The sequence below is a fragment of the Artibeus jamaicensis genome, unplaced genomic scaffold, assembly GCF_021234435.1.
Source record: "Artibeus jamaicensis isolate MK-2021 breed Jamaican fruit bat unplaced genomic scaffold, CSHL_Jam_final contig_923, whole genome shotgun sequence".
In the NCBI taxonomy this organism is placed as follows: domain Eukaryota; kingdom Metazoa; phylum Chordata; class Mammalia; order Chiroptera; family Phyllostomidae; genus Artibeus; species Artibeus jamaicensis.
This window is the reverse complement of record NW_026522014.1, coordinates 6,782,205-6,798,060: the sequence shown is the minus strand read 5'-3', so window position 1 is coordinate 6,798,060 and position 15,856 is coordinate 6,782,205. Positions and strand designations below refer to the sequence as shown.

Below are 15,856 nucleotides of genomic sequence, written 5' to 3'. Positions count from 1 at the left end.
TGATCAAGGTAGACATTGTCCTTGCCCCCAGTGTCTGTCCCGTGATCAAAGAGCCATTATTACTTCCAACTCACAGTTCCCTGCCTGGTAACTACCACTGCATGAACTGTCTGAGAACAAGGAGTATCTGGCTGGCTTCCCCTGAGTGAAATCTGCTATGGTGATGCCTCCGATGGAAGCAAAGGGAAATTTGGATGCAACCGTTTTTAATGTAGCTGTATTAAATTTTAAAACCTTCTATTTCATTATGAAACAATGTATAGAATTCCTGAATCTTCTCCTGACCTTCCCTCCATCCCAGAATTACTGCATGGCTCCGGGGGTGGGTGGAGGATCGCCATGCACACACTCAATTTTAAAACTTGGAAGTTTATCAGTGGAGGTCATTTTCAGGCTGTGTCACAATTCCCTGTTGTGGGATCCTAGGCTGAGTCTTGGAACAGTAAAGGATAAAAGGTGGTAAAACCCAAATGACATCTGCTGTTAATAGGATTGTATCACTATTCATTTCTCATGTTTAACAAATGTAGCATGTCATGTAAGACGTTAACATTCAGGAAAGCCAGCTTCAAAGAACTGTAGGAGTACAGGAGGGAAGACTCCTCCCTGGCCACCCTGTGTGTTTCCAGACTTCTCCCCAGCGTGGTCCGTTTGTGAATAGCTGGAGAGGAGAAGAATTGTAATATTTGTCTGAGAAAAGTACAATTAGGATGGTAAGTTCACTATGTAACTATGATAGGCAGTACTGTCATTGAGGTTCTCTGGAGGTAAAGAATGGATGTTTTGGGGTCTTCTTGACCTACCTGGAATTTTCAAAGGTGTTTTCTTATGTGAAGAACATAAACCCACTATTGCTCTTTTCCCACCAGCAGATTTTAACTACTGAAGAGTTTGATTGGTTCAAAATGGTTCCTTTTACTTTCATAGGTACAAGCACAAGTGCGCCTTGCCAAAAAGAGCTTTGACAAATTGAAGATGGACGTGTGTCAAAAAGTGGATCTTCTTGGAGCAAGCAGATGCAATCTCTTGTCTCATATGCTCGCAACATACCAGGTAACAAAGTGATGTTTGTTGCAATGAACCAAGAATGTTAAGAGGTTTAAATAACAGAAAAATGGTGTTCAAGCTCAAAGTATGGCTTGGGCCTTTCTTGTAATTCGCTTCCTACATCTCTGCCCTCCAGCAGACTGCAATTTAATCAAGCCAAGTATTACTAGCCATTCCCTGTTCATGGCACTGTAATCCGCCCCCTCCTCACTCCACCTGGGCTTGGGGGGTGCTTTTGGCCTGAGCACCTTGTTCCCTCCACGTGTGCCTTTCCAAACCCCACTCTGTGTGACGTTTCGGACTGTGCCATGCCCTTCAGAAAGCCTCCTTGGGATTCAGCATCAATGCCTATACCTCCCATGGCAGAGTCACTTACCCATCAGTCCATCTTCATTCAATGAACTTGGTTTTGTCCCCTACTAACTGCTGGTTAGCACTTTGTATCCATCAAAGTACCTTGAGCACTGACCAAGAGTGGGAGGCCAAATCTATAAACATTAACAAGACCAGATTCCCTGTCCCCAGAGAACTGAAGGTTCAGGAAGGAAGTCAGAGACAGTGAGGTCCGAGTGTATTTTCTGTACCCCAAGGACAGACCAGGGTGTGCCAGGAAAAATAGGTTCCACTGAATCTGACGAGGGTTTGAAGAGGGGGGACATAGAATCAGTTGAGGGATCACAAAAGTATACTGTTAATGATTAGCCCTGGGCTCAGGAGGTGGGATCCGGGGTAAGTGCAGAGAGAATGAAGAGGAGAAGGCCCCAGGTGGTTGAGGACGTGAGCAGGTGGAGGATGTGTTTGGGGGCACAGGGGGACATTTACTTTGGCTGAAATACAGGGTGTAAGGAGGGGCATAGTGGGAAACGAGTCTGCCGAGATGGGCTGGCGTCCCTCTGGAGGACCTCGATGGCCACAGTCCGGCACACTTCTCTGGGGCCCATGACCAGAGCAGGGCATTCAGAACATTGATGGCTGTGCTGTCTTTCTTTACAGACCACGCTGCTTCATTTTTGGGAGAAAACTTCTCACACCATGGCAGCCATCCATGAGAGCTTCAAAGGCTACCAGCCCTATGAATTCACTACATTAAAGGTATGAAAGCTTGAGAGGCCATTAGAAAATCTTATGAAAAGAAAAGTTTTGCTTCTGTCACCGTGTCCATTGTGGCAAGCAGCATAATTCTGATAGACCCCAAACACCAAAGTGGGAACTACGGCCCTCAGTGGTGTCCTCTTTATAGCACCAACATTCGAAGCCACAATAACCCAAACACACGAGCTGCACCTTGGGGTGCATGTCCCCAGGAGATGAACTGTGGTGAACCCCAGCCTGTCCTGCTCCTTCAGAAAGCTAGTTTGATGTTGCTGAAGAAGAGACTGGACAAGTCCAGAACATTCCATTACTTTTTAATTATTGAATTCAAATAGGCTCGCTGGAGAAGGTGTTTTTTTTCTTCCCTTCTGGCAAAAAAACATTTTATTCTATGAGCACCATCCAATGTAGAATTGGATTTTTCCATAAGACTTTAGAGTAATATTCTCTAATTGCAACAGCAACATTAAACTCAATTATTTCTCAGCTTAAAAGAGGTACATGCACAATGTCTAATTCCTGGGGATTGCAGCTGAAGGTGGAAGTGCTTTGCTCTCTGGTGGCTGCTGAGGGTGAGTGCCTGTCAAGACAAGGAAGTGATTTGGGTTCCAAAAGGATTTTAAGAATGGGGAGTGAACACTTAGTTGCCAGGTCATATCCTTAAAACAAAAACACCAGGAAAGAGCCATTCAAGTTCACCTTGAAATTACTCTCTCTCTAATTTTTCAGGCAATTTGTGTCTTACCATCTTGCTTAACAAACATTAAAAAGCTATTTTTTGTTGTCATTAAGCGCCTCTTTGATTTTGAGATGTTTTTGATGTCACTGCATCCACAAAAATACTAAGACAGAAACCCTTTGAAGGGAGAGTGAAAGCCTGGCCCTTTCAAGGAAGGTCCCAAGAGGAACCCAAGGCAGTCCAGTCACCTTGTGATGTACCTGCCGGACACCTGGCCATGGGGTGTGTTCTTCATGATCCCTGTCAGCCGCTCGTTTGCTTCCTGACAGGCTGCATGAATGGAGTCAGAATGCGTCTTTCCCTGTTTTGTTGGCGGGACTATGAGCACTCGAGGGGAGAGATTCGTTTCTCACGAATCCTCCTTCCTCCAGCCAACTGTCCTGCACGCAGGGAACCCACAGCCTTCTTCATCGCGCGGGCAGTGTGGCTGCTGTTGGTAAGGACTGCAATCCTTCCCCCTGATTTACTGCTGCTTTCAGTAAATCAGGGGGAAGGAACTATCCCAACCAAGGCCATTGATTAAAAGTGGAAAAGAAAAAAAAAGAGGAACATAGTTATAAAGAATAAAATGGCAATGCCTTCTTACCTATCAATAATCACTTTACATGTAAATGGCTTAAATGCTTCCATCAAAAGGCATGGGATAGCTGAATAGGAGAACAAGACCTTGCCCTGGCTGGGTGGCCCCGTTGGTTGGAGTCTCATTGTACCCTGTAACAAAACACATTGCAGTTTGATCTGTAGTCAGGGCACGTGCCTAGATTGCAGGTTTGGTACCCAGTTGGGGTGCATACAGGGGACAACCAATCCAGCCGATGTTTCTTTCTCTCCCTCCCTCTCTCTCTCCCTCCCTTTTCCTTCCCTCTCTCTCTAAAATCAATAAACATATCCTCAGGTGAGAATTTTTTAAAAAAGACCCTTACATATGCTGTCTACAAAAGACACACGTACTAAAAACAAAGAGATGGAAAAAGATATTTTATATAAATGGAAATGAAAAAAATAAACTGGTCAGCAATTCCTGTATGCAGCAACATGACTTTGAAACAAAGACTGTAACAAGAGGCAAAGAAGGACACTACATAATGATAAAGGGAACAATCCAACAAGAGGATATAACCCTTGTAAACATTATGCAACCAACACAGGGGCACCTAAATATATAATGCAAATCTTCACAGACATAAAGGGAAAGATAGACCATGATAGAGCCATAGCAGGGGATGTTAACTCTGCATTGACATCAATGGAGAGATCTAGACAGAAAATCAAGGAAACCATTGCCTTAAATGACACACCAGATCAGATAGATTTTATGGATATCTTCAGATTGATTAAAATTAGTACAGCTCACACTGTTTATGGTTTTTACACAGACCTGAGCAGAATCCCATGACTCATTCTTTGATAAAGCAGAAAGTTGTTTTCAGGGCATGAATGTGTGTAAGATTTTGTTTTATACTACATGCAACTTCAGAGGTTGTCTTTTGAAAGACAATTGATGTACCACTATCAGCCAGGAGGAAGAAGCGATGCCTACCCCAAGTATGGTTTGAAAGAAGCTCAGGTTTGAGCTACCATATTTTTTGGACCATAAGATGGACCTAGGTTTTAGAGGAGGAAAATAGGGAAAATTTTTCAAAGTGTAAAATATTTAATAACATAAATAACATAATATTTCACCAATGTAAATATAAGTAGAACTCAACAGCAGCATTAACAACCATTATTCCTCCCAAATTGCAGGGGCGAAGGGGGGTTGCATCTTAAAGTCTGAAAAATACGGTAATTGCATGTGAAGTACAACATGAAGTCGGATTTGTGCCACAAGAATGGAAGGGTCCTTCTGTGTACCCCTGGCCTCCTGTGCTGAAGGGAACACGGCCCCTTAATTTCTGCCCTGGTATTTAGTCCTGAAGAGAGGATCCAACTGATGGATCCAGCTGTTATGTCAGAGGATTTCTGGGCAGAAGACTTAGGGAAAGTTCAATGGCAATGGTTCAGGATATAATTGCAAATATTTTGGGCAGATGACTCTTTATTGCCTTTTTCATCCCCAGAGCCTTTCTTAAATTATGGTTTAAGTACCAGTTTATGGTTTGATTTGAATACAAACTCAGTAGGAGTGATACATCTGTTAAGGTGTAATATGATTATAGTAATATCGAGAATGTTAAGTATCCAGAAGTCAACCAAATAAACTCAGCCTTTATTATGTCTCTTGAATGCCATTCATCTAGAACCTCAAGCTAATAGCTAATTATTTTTTATATGGATTCACACCTGAATAATAGAATTCTGTTATTGCACAGCCGTCATTGCATAGATGGAGGCGTGTTGCATATTCTGCCATCCACTGTGAAATGAGAAAATGAAAACCATCAGAACCTTCTGTATCACTGTCAAGCCTGAGGATATTACCTGACTTACCAACCCTCTAAATATAAGGGATGGATTTAAAAAATCCCTTAGACTTAGATTTGATCAAGTCATCGAATGCATATAATTTTCTTCTGAATGGCACTATATATTGATAATGAATACTTTTGAAATTTAAATAGAGACTTACGATTTATTTGTTCTCCAGATTCACCTAAGTAAATCACCCCTTAAATGCCTTTTGGGGCTCTGGCTGGAAGGAAAACATTGTCTTTGGAGAGGTTTGCCAGGCTCTGTTAATGAAAAGCAACCCACTTGTTTTCTTTGCTGCGGGGTGTATTCCGAGTGTGTTGGTCATTGTGCCACTGCAGCTGTATTTCCCGACTGTTAGTTTTATGCTTGATGAAGGATGATAATTAATGTGTTAAACGCTTGGTGCATCCTGTTTGGAGGGGAGAGTGTTTTGCTGCAGAATTACAAGGATTTAACTCATGCCCCGGACGTTCAAGTTTTATTGCTAATGAGTCTTTCTTTAGAAAATATGTACAGGTCTTTTTCAAAATCATTTTATTATAAAAGTGAGTTGAAGAATATCCAGGTCACTATTTTGACATTTTGTAAATATTTGGTGGTCAAGGTTTTTGTTTTTTGTTTTTTTGTCTTTTCATGTGTCGGGGTGGGGGGGGGACAGCAGCTTTTATTCAGACCCGACCTGATTCTGTTGACTCTGCTTTTAGTGGCTTAGTCTTTCATCATTTTCATTTATGATAGATTTTTATAGAATTTTAACTTTATGGAAAATTTAGCATCGAAATTTAATATTACAAAATATTCTAGCTGAGTAATTATAGCAGTCATATTTAAAGCGGACTGTTTTTAAGTAGTTTCCAGTTTCCAATAAAGAAAGCAATGCCATAATCTCGTATTTTCAAACAATAAATATGTATTGATTCATTAAAATGCTACTAAGCATATGCATTTTGCATGAGTTATCATCAATGTGTTCATTTTACACCGATTCGAAGTCATCTGGAAATGTCTTTCATGTGGCAGAAATTGTCAAGTTATGGGGATAGGAATGGACTGTCACTCACCTGTCTTGAAGGCACTGCCACATTTTTGGAGAAAATAGTTTAGACTTGGAGTTTAAAGCATTACTTTAAAAACAAAACAGAGTGCTGTCTCTCGGGAAGCGCCCCCTAGAGGTAGTCCTCATCCTTCTGGGAGGTGGTTTCCTCACACGTGTCCCCTGGCTCTAGAACCTGCATCACAGGGGAGGGGAAAAAGCCCTCAGGAGTCAAGCATCTTTTCCCTGGAAAATCTAAACTTCTCTTTGCATCAGTGTCCTTTTTGTCCTCTCTGGGCGGCTGGCACATGGGTTGAGCTCGAGGTCTGTATAGAGCAGTGAGCCCTGGGCGCTTTGGAGGCGTGGACGTGACCACGCTCGTTGAGAGCTGCTGGACAAGAAGGCCCGCCCCTCTGCATCTGTGTTTTTAGAGAGACCCGAGTGGCCGTGTTTGCTGAAGATGCCTGGTAGCAAAGTGCCTTCCTGCGATGTGCCCATCCCAGTGTTTTGGAAGGAAAGCCAGGTTTGTGACTCTGGGTGCAGGAGAAAGCATGGTATGTAAGACCACAGGCTCGGGAACCAGCAGGCCTGGCTTCAAAGCCGTAGTTGTCACTTCTCAGTTGTGTGGTGGTAGTGGCGGTACAGTAACGGCATTGGCCATGGCCATGGTGGTGGCACTGGTAGCCCCATGTGGGGGGCGATGGGGATGGACTCATCAAGATTGCTATGTGATGAACCCAGAAGATAGCCACTGGCAGTATTGATACCGAAGTGTTTGTTGAGGTTGCCAGGTCCCGTAGCCCAGCTTCCACTACTGCCTTACTCCCCACTTGCACCCTGGTTGATTGGTATTGCAGTGAGTTTCACAGGCAAGGCTGTGGGTGGCAGTAACACAGGCCTCTCAGACCTCACCCAGGTAACCCAACCCACGTCCTGCCCGACCCCTGCAGATGCTCTGGCAACTCCTTCCCAGCCCTTTCCTTAAGCCCTGCAGGCCAGTCTGGGCTCATCTGACTCCCACGGGGACCTGAGAGGGTGGGGCAGGCCTCCGGCAAGAAAGCAAGGAGCGCCTCCCACCCAGCAATGGGGCTCACTCTAAAACTGCAGTTTGCCTCTGCAACTGGCTCTTTGTGCCAGGTTTCTAACTCTGCGAAAGCTGAATTTGAAAACCTAACTCTGAGCATGCTAAAAAATAACCCCCGAAACAGCTGCGCCACTGTTCCCCCTTTCTCTCCTGGGGTCTGAGACAGCACTGTCATGTGGAACATCCTTCTGGAGACCAGAACACTTTTAGCTTTCACAATTCAGAAAACATTTTTTTCTGAATTTTGTTTTTCTCAGATTCGTATGCCTAACAGCCTTCTTCCACCCACCTCCACATTTCTCAGTTAATCACTTGAACATTTACCGACAAGCCACATGGCTCTGTAGTTACTTGCTTTGAAAATAAAGCCATAATAGTTTTTATGAAAATTGGGTAAATATCTGTGCAATGCTATTTTCGTTGCCAGTCCCAACATGGCAATTACTCGTGGCGAGCATCCAGAACATCCCTTTAGACTTTCAACTTTTCGCTCAGTGTCATTACTTTACACAGCATTTAGCAGAGTGATTTTTCTTTTAACCCAAGCTGCTCCAGGCCTGCTCATTGCAAGCAGCAAATTGGGACACATCCAGGTCACTGGGAAAGAAGTGGTTAGAGGGGTTGACCACGACCACCACTGAAATCTAGGTGGGCAAGCGAGAGTATGGCTGGGCATGAGTTCATCCATCCCTTCTGATGACTGATGTCTGTTCTTCTGGGCAGCTGGTAGCTCAGGCCCTACTCACAACAGTGAGTTCTTCTCCAGCCCCACCCCTTCTCACTCCCTAACCCTTTATCGAGAGGAAAGGAAAAACTTATCATTAAGTGGGGTGGTTATTTTATGCCAAGCTCTCTGCTAAGGGCAAGGTGTAGTCATGTCTAGGAGAGTTTGTCATGATATGCATGACTCTAATATACCAAGGTTGGGTGTTATAATTAATGATACTGTTAGGTTCAGCATTGACATATAGAAAGGGAAGTGTATTCTTCTTAATTTTGTTTATTGATTTTAGAGAGGCTGGTGGGGTGTGGTGGGGGGAGAGAAACATTTCTGTGAGGGAGAAACATCAATCAGTCAACTCCCATACTCTCCCTGACCTGGGATTGAACCCGCAACCTTTTGGTGTACGGGATGACTCTCCAACCAGCCCAGCCACCCAGCCAGAGCAAAGTACGTATATTTTAGTTAAGCCTCAAAAATAGCCTTGGGAAGATGGGCGTCCCCGTTCTTGTTTCCATGTTTCCAAGAGGAAACTGAAGCTCAGAAAGGCTTAGTAATTGGCCCAAGGCCACACTCCCCGTCCGTGGCAGGTCTGGGATCAGGCAAACTCAGGCTTTCTCACTCTGCTGTGTGGCATTTCTTCCAGGTGGCACTTCTGGCCGTGAGGCAGGAGAGCAGGAGAAAGCAGAAGTGCCACTTTTAAAAGCTGCAGCTGTGAACTTACTATTAAAAATAACACTTTAACGTGTTTGCTTATAGCCAAAAGCATCTTTTATGTCATCCACCAGGTACCTGGGAACCTATGATCTTTTCCTGAGAATTTGGAATGAAATCCTCTCGATCTCCTTGGCACTTCCTGTGAAAGGGGAGCTCAGTACATGCTCTTGGCTCGGCTATTTAATACTCTTACTTAGCCAGTTGTAGAATTTTAAAGACCTGGATTCAAATATTGCTTCTATCTGTTAGTGGTTGAATAGCCTTAAGCAAGTCACTTCACCTCTCTAAGTTCATTTTCATGTCAAGAAATCAGGAATACACTGGGTTTTGTGAGATGTGGAACTCATGCAATGTAGTAGTTAAACAGGAGGAATTTTTATGACATCTAATTCCTTTTAGATTTTTAAAAGTCATTGATAAGAAAGCAAATTTTGCATGCTTACCTTGAACCCATGAACTTGGTACTGTGCAGAAGCGTTATTTCAGTCAATGCTCTCAATGTCCCAAGAAAGGTATTCTTGTTGATAGCTCCATTGTTCTGACAGGTAAACCGAGGCCCCAAGGGGGGAAGACCATTTCCCATGTCATAGTACTACGTAATCTATCTCCAACGTCCATGTCTTCCCAGGACACTATCATTCCCTCCCAGTACCAATTTTCCTTCTTTTTATTTTATTTTATTTTTATTTTTTAATAATGTAACTTTTTTTCTGAGTAGAAGGAATATCTTTACATTTTTTAATTGATTTTAGAGAGAGAAGAAGGAAGAGAGAGAGGGGCATTGATTTGTTGCTACAGTCACTCATGCATTCACTTGTTGCTTCTCGTATATGCCCTGACTGGAGATTGGACCAACAACCTTGGGCATCATGATAATGCTCTAACCAAATGAGCTACCCAGCCAGTGCCCTTCTTATTTTAAAGAATAAAGTTCTAGCGCGGGCTGGGTGGCTCAGTTGTTGAGAGTGTTGAGTATTTTCCCATGCACCAAAAGTTGCATGTCTGATACCCAGCTGATGAGTGTACAGGAGGCAACCTATCGATGTTTCTCTCTCAAAAAAATGTCTCTCTCTCTCTCTCAAATCAATAAACATATCCCATATCCTTGGGTGAGGATTTAAACAAAAATGGTTATATAATTTGTGATTGTGTTCATTTTTCTCTAGTTGTACTCTTTAGCATTCTGTTCTATAGTACAACATGAGAGTGCCTTCTGGTCCTAGATTAATAGTGCTCCTTATTTAGCGTCTTCATGAACTTATAACTTCATAATGACATGGGCGGGGAGGGTACATGCTTCTTGTCCATGAATTGCGTGGCTCATAGACATCGTCATGTCCTCTGCTTTTTATCCTTCATGTGCTACCAATTATATAAACACAAACGCACACACCCAGCTGAGTCTAGCATCTCTTTACCATGCCTCACTATTTTGAGCACTTTTATTTCCTTTTATGGACCATATTTGGCACCTTCATAGGCATGCAGTGTAAATAATGGGAAGGAGCATAAGAGAAGTAAATGTCGTATTAAAAATTAGAGAAAATGCTATCCAAGTGTCAGAGTCAAACATTCAATTTAGGTCAGATATTAGGGCCGGCTGCTGGCCTTCTGTCTGTGAAGTTTGTTTGCTGGGTTGTTTTGCTTTCGTTCAGATGACTGTTGCTCTCACTTCTTATTTTCCTAATATAGGAAGTAGTACGCCCCGTTATTATATTAAGCTGTTTCCTTTCTAAGACACTTAGCAAGCTCAGTCTGTGCATTTCCTCTGTCACGCCGATCGTATACATCATGTGCGTGCTTCCTGAAACCATTTAAGTCTTGATGGAAACTATTAGCATGTCAGTGCAGGCTGAGCAGAGACAGGTTGCTTAGTCTAAAAACATTCTTTCCTCTGCAGAGAAGTTTTCAGTTTTGTGTGATGCTCTGCGGCTGCTAATAGTGATCTTCATGAGCAATTTTAACGAAGGACCCAGTGGGGGTGGGGGGTTAGAAACGGAATGTGCTCACGTGTCATTTCTGCACATGGATTTGAATGTGGCTTCCATCAGCCGGTGATACGAAACAGTTCCATCTGAGGACTGCCTCATCTGGACGGTCGGCCCGGCCTCTTCGATTCGTTTTGCCTGAGCAGGTGTTCATGTCACACAGAAAGCTGTCACCTCTGACTTTCATGGACGCTGCAGGGTTAAGTGTTTTCAGCTGAGTTTTGGACTTTAATCTAAAGAATCACCTCCACCCCGGCCCCTAGTTGGGCCTTTTAATCAAGCCTTGGGGAGAGCAGTGGTCCACCATGTGGGTGCCCTGTGCACATGATTTGTCCTCTCTGATGTGTCAGAGTTCCTCCAAGCCTCTTTATCTCCTCAGAGTAAGAAACGAGTTCCATCTTTGTAAGAAACGAGTTCCACATGTGCTGGGGGTGGGGGACGGGTCCTGCCGCACAGAGGAGTGTGTAGCTTAGTTTGACCTTACTTCATGAAGAGATGCCCCTCTAAAGTCGATTGTGGTGATGGTTGACCAACTCTGCGACTCTTCTAAATATCCCTGAATTGTACTCTTCAAATGGGTGGGTTCTCTGGTACTTGCTGTCTCAGTAAAGCTGATACATGTGCGTGCATGCACACACCATTCCCCTTGGTTCAAAATTCTAGTGTTTAATAAACAAGCCCATGTGCCCAGTATAATTTTTTACTTGTGACTTCATAGCCTTTTCATATTACTCTCCTGACCCTTTGTATTTTCTAGCTAAAGAACTCTACTTTTTGCTCTTTGACCTTCTGTACATTAATTTATCAATCAACAAGTACATACATCGCATCCCTTTTAAGTGGCAACAGCCAGATTGTAAAAGAGACAGCGGTCATAATAGGCCAAGAGGCTCTTTTGTCACAGGAATTATTAATAATAAGTTAAAGTAGCAGTTGGAACTGCAGCCCTTCTGCTGGCGAAGCACAATAGTGACTTTGCTGTGACTATGGTAGCAGGGCGAAGACAATTGAGTCCCTGCTAATGCCCGACAGCGGAAAGGTTGAAAAGGAGGAAGGAGTGGTTTACATTACAAAGGGATTGTCTGAGAGCTGTTCAAGTGTGGTTCTGAGGGGCGGGCAGGCTGCAGACGGAGGGGATGAGAACGGTGGAGCTGTCCAGGGCATCTCAGGGGCTTAGGCGAGCACCCTGGCAGCAAGACAGGTCCTGGCTGCCGAGAGCAGACAGGTCCTGGCCCCTCCTGGTCCCGACTGATAACCAGGAAATGCAGCGAGAGCTGAGCAAACCAGGCCTGGGCAAGTGTCGGAGAATCCAAGAGTGAGTGAGTCCTGAAGCCCTTGGAACTCAAGCTGAAAAACACGCCCTGATCTTACCAGATGCTGTGGGCTATATAATTAAAGCAAAACAAAACATCTAGACTACAGTCCATATTCCAATTGCCTCATTTGTTCCAGTGCTGTTCTTTATGGCACTTCCCCTCCAGCCAAGGGTAGTGGATTCCATTTGGCTCGCATGCATTAGAGAAACAGAACAAGCCCCAGAATACGAAGGAACTAATGAGGCACGATGTTAAATATTAATGAATGCCGGTAAAGGAATGTTCTCCCTGCGTGACCCCTGCTGACCTCTTTATCCCAGCCCCATAAGTCTTGTCCAGTTGCACACTATACCGCAGCCCAGTGGTGTCCTTTTTGTTCCTCGGACAAGTCACGCTGTCCCCACCTTTAGGCCTCTGCACTCAGGGCCCCCTCTTTTCCCTGAGCTGCACTTGGCTGGCTTCTATGTGTCATTTAGCTCTCATTTGAAATGTCAGTTCCAAGAGAGGACATTGCTGGTAACTGAAGTAGTCCAATCCCTTGCTATCCCCCTATTTTGATTCTCTGCCTAGGCCCACCACTAGCTGATAATTTTGTCTCATTCACCGGTGTACCCCTAGCATCCAAAACAGTACCTAGGTGCTCAAAAACTGCTTGTGCCCTGAGTGTACTCACCTAAATGCCCAGAAATAGGAAGTCATTACAAACGATGGCAGTGCCTCCTTGATGTGGTTTGTGCAAGAAAATGCTTCAGCTCTTTAATCAGGGCCACATATTCAGTGAGAAAGCCTTGGCTCTACATTAGAATGATGATGAATAAATGTACATTTCTATATATTTTAATTCAATATTGAGTGATTAAGGGACATAAAATCTTTTCTATATTCTCCACTATAACAAAGAGTTGGGGGGTGGGAGTGTCATGGTTTTTAGAGAGAGAGGAAAGCAAAGAAACACTTGATGCTAGAGAGAAGCATTGACTGATTGCCTCCCATATGTATCTGGACCAGGGGTCATCCATGCCCACGCCCAGACTGGAGATCAAACTCACAACCTAGGCACATGACCTGACTGGGAAGGCAACCACAACCTTTCAGGTACAGCACAGTGCTCCAACCAACTGAGCCACACTGACCAGGGTGTAGAGAGTGTTTCTGATTCTGAAATACCAACACAGATTACATCAGTTAAGAGGGCATCTACTGTCTAGAAAATATATATAGATATTATATCTATATATCTGTACACACACACACAGATTCCAAGTATATAAGTAGTACGAGCATGAAAAAAGAAAGGAAATACATGAAAATAACAACTCATTATTTGAGAGGAATGAAACTATGAGTGGTTTTTCCCATTTAAATTTTCCCAGCATTCTACATGTAGTTCTGTTATTTTTCTAATTTAAAAATATTTTTAAGAGACAAAAATAATACAGAGTAATAATTAAACATTACTGAAACTGTGAATGCAGTTTGGAGATAGAAGGACCTTCTCCTGGCATGCTACTGCAGAGAGCTTTATGGAAAACAGTGGTAATTCATCTGGGCTTTGCAAAGACATATTTTGAGGGTGGACAGAAAAGTAAGAAGAGAGAATTTTTTGGGGGGGGTTAAGAAGCAGAATGAACAAAGATAGGAAGGGCCCGACTAGTCCATGGGAGACAAGCCTAAATGAATGGAAAGCTCCCATTTGGACGGTTGGGGGAGGGACTTGGGGGAGGAAGATAGGATCGCGTGTTAGAAGATCTTTGAAACTCTGCAGAGGTTTAGACTAGGCATGGAAAGAAATAAGAAACTACTCTAGGTTCTTGAGAAGAAGGGTAACACAGCGGCCTAGGTGTTTTAGAAAAGTTGTCCTGCGCAGGGAGTGAGCCAGAGCTGGTGTGAGGAGGGCGCTCAGTGTCGGCCCGGCATTCATGGCAGACGCCAGCATCGGTCACAGCCCGGCTCTGCCTCAGTCCACCTTCAACCAGCCCTCCAGCCAGGCGTCACCAGTCAGTCTGGCTGGCAGAGGAGGCTCGGCTGCGTGTTTCTGTGCATGTTGTCACACTAGCAAAGTGAGCTGGGGAGACAGAGGGCAGAACAAGAGCTGTGAAGGCCCCAGGGAAGGGCTTTAATGGCTCAGGAAATAGAAGCAGGATCAGCATCTTGAGATGTTTCTTTCGTGTTTGTAGGTTTGTGTTTTATTTAGGGCCAGAAAGAGAGAGCTCTCTGTGTAACTCCTCATTCAGGTATTAGAGAAATGTTCCGCTTTCTAAGGCTTTGTCTCCATGGTACAGTTTTTATGCAGTTGCCCTTGTAAAAAAAATCTTTCCTTAACTATTTAATGTACCTTGAGCATAGTCACTCCAAGGAATTATGTGTCATGTGAAGACTCTCCCCTGCCTTTAATCTACAAAGGTTTAGAGGCACCTGCTGTGTCCACTTGTGGGAGTTAACTTGTTAGAATATGTTCAGCCACTATTTCTGGTTTTTTTTAAGGTTTTGTTTTCTCTTGTTTTTTAAAGCTGTTTTTAGATGTGAAATAGCAAACAAAATTAAAAATAAAGTGAAATCGTCTCATCTCGGGGGAGCAAAACTTCTACTCTGACAGTGTGTGGGCTGAAAGCAGAACAGAATGTTTATCTTAACTCCATGTTAAAGATGGAAAATAAAGTTAGCAATAGCCAAAAGGCCTTCTTCTGAATAACTTATCACAAAAGGGAAAACACAAATCTAGTGGCAAAATCACTTTCCTTTATAGGCTCGTGCTTCTTGGGTGGGTCAGAGGACGTATATACTTTCACTGCTGTCCACACGCACGGCAGCCTCCCAGAATCTCAAATTCAAGGTTTGGTTGCTGGAACCAGGGGCAGTTGAGTTTTTTATGGATGATCTGTTTTTTTTTTCTTTTGTTCTCTTTTCTTCTGTTATCTGTGCTTATGATCAAGAGCTTACAAGACCCCATGAAGAAACTGGTCGAGAAGGAAGAAAGGAAGAAGCTCAAGCAGCAGGCAAGTGCCGAAGCCACAGCGGAAGAGCCAAGTCAGTAAGTCGCCGGCCACTCATCCTGACATCTTTGTTCCCGCGGGTGAGGGCAGCACAGGCCACGCTGACCAGGTCCTCTGGAGCCTCAGACTCATCGTTTACTCCCTTGCTTCTGGGAGTGGATATGTTCAAATGGGGACCAAACCGCCCAGCACGTTTGTCTACTAGACCAGGAGTCACTCACCCCAATAAGAGACCCACTGCTGGAGTACTTTGGAGGGACACACTTGTGAGGCTTCCAGTGGGGCAGGAAAGGGTAGTGTCCCCACTGCTGCCTGGCCCCAGCCTTCTGGACCCTGTCTGGCCCTTTTGTCACCATCACTTACAAGATCCTGCCCTAGATAGGAAATCCCCTGGCTTTTGTTTCAGAGAAGGAAATAACCTATGACATTGCCTCGTAACTCACCTCCTACTTAGGTGCGATCATCCAAAGCACTGGGCTTTGACATTTTGTATTCTACCCTTCAGACCAGCTGTTTTCTCCTCTGAGAGGCAAGAGCAGCTCTGAGTACAGGAAGTGACTGCTCCGTCTTCATTTCTTGCCTCTGTGCAAAGAAAGCGCCTCCAGTCATTTTACATAATGAGAGAATCATTGGACATAGAGGGTGCAAACCTTCCCATACAGCCGGGAGAAGGTTTAAATGCGAATCTGTCTTTTCTATTGAGATGTCATAGCC

The 15,856-nt window shown here is 44.0% G+C and overlaps 1 protein-coding gene across 6 annotated transcripts in view; it reads left to right on the top strand.

The window, feature by feature from the left end:
- Positions 1 to 15,856, top strand: part of ICA1 (islet cell autoantigen 1) — a 137,569-nt gene that overhangs the window by 95,523 nt on the left and 26,190 nt on the right. For all 6 annotated transcript variants that reach the window (XM_037158874.2, XM_037158872.2, XM_037158873.2 and 3 more), the window contains exons 7-9: positions 928 to 1,053; positions 2,041 to 2,139; positions 15,083 to 15,180. In XM_037158874.2, coding sequence (XP_037014769.1) covers positions 928 to 1,053; positions 2,041 to 2,139; positions 15,083 to 15,180 — 323 coding nt within the window. The remainder of the gene's footprint in view (positions 1 to 927; positions 1,054 to 2,040; positions 2,140 to 15,082; positions 15,181 to 15,856) is intronic.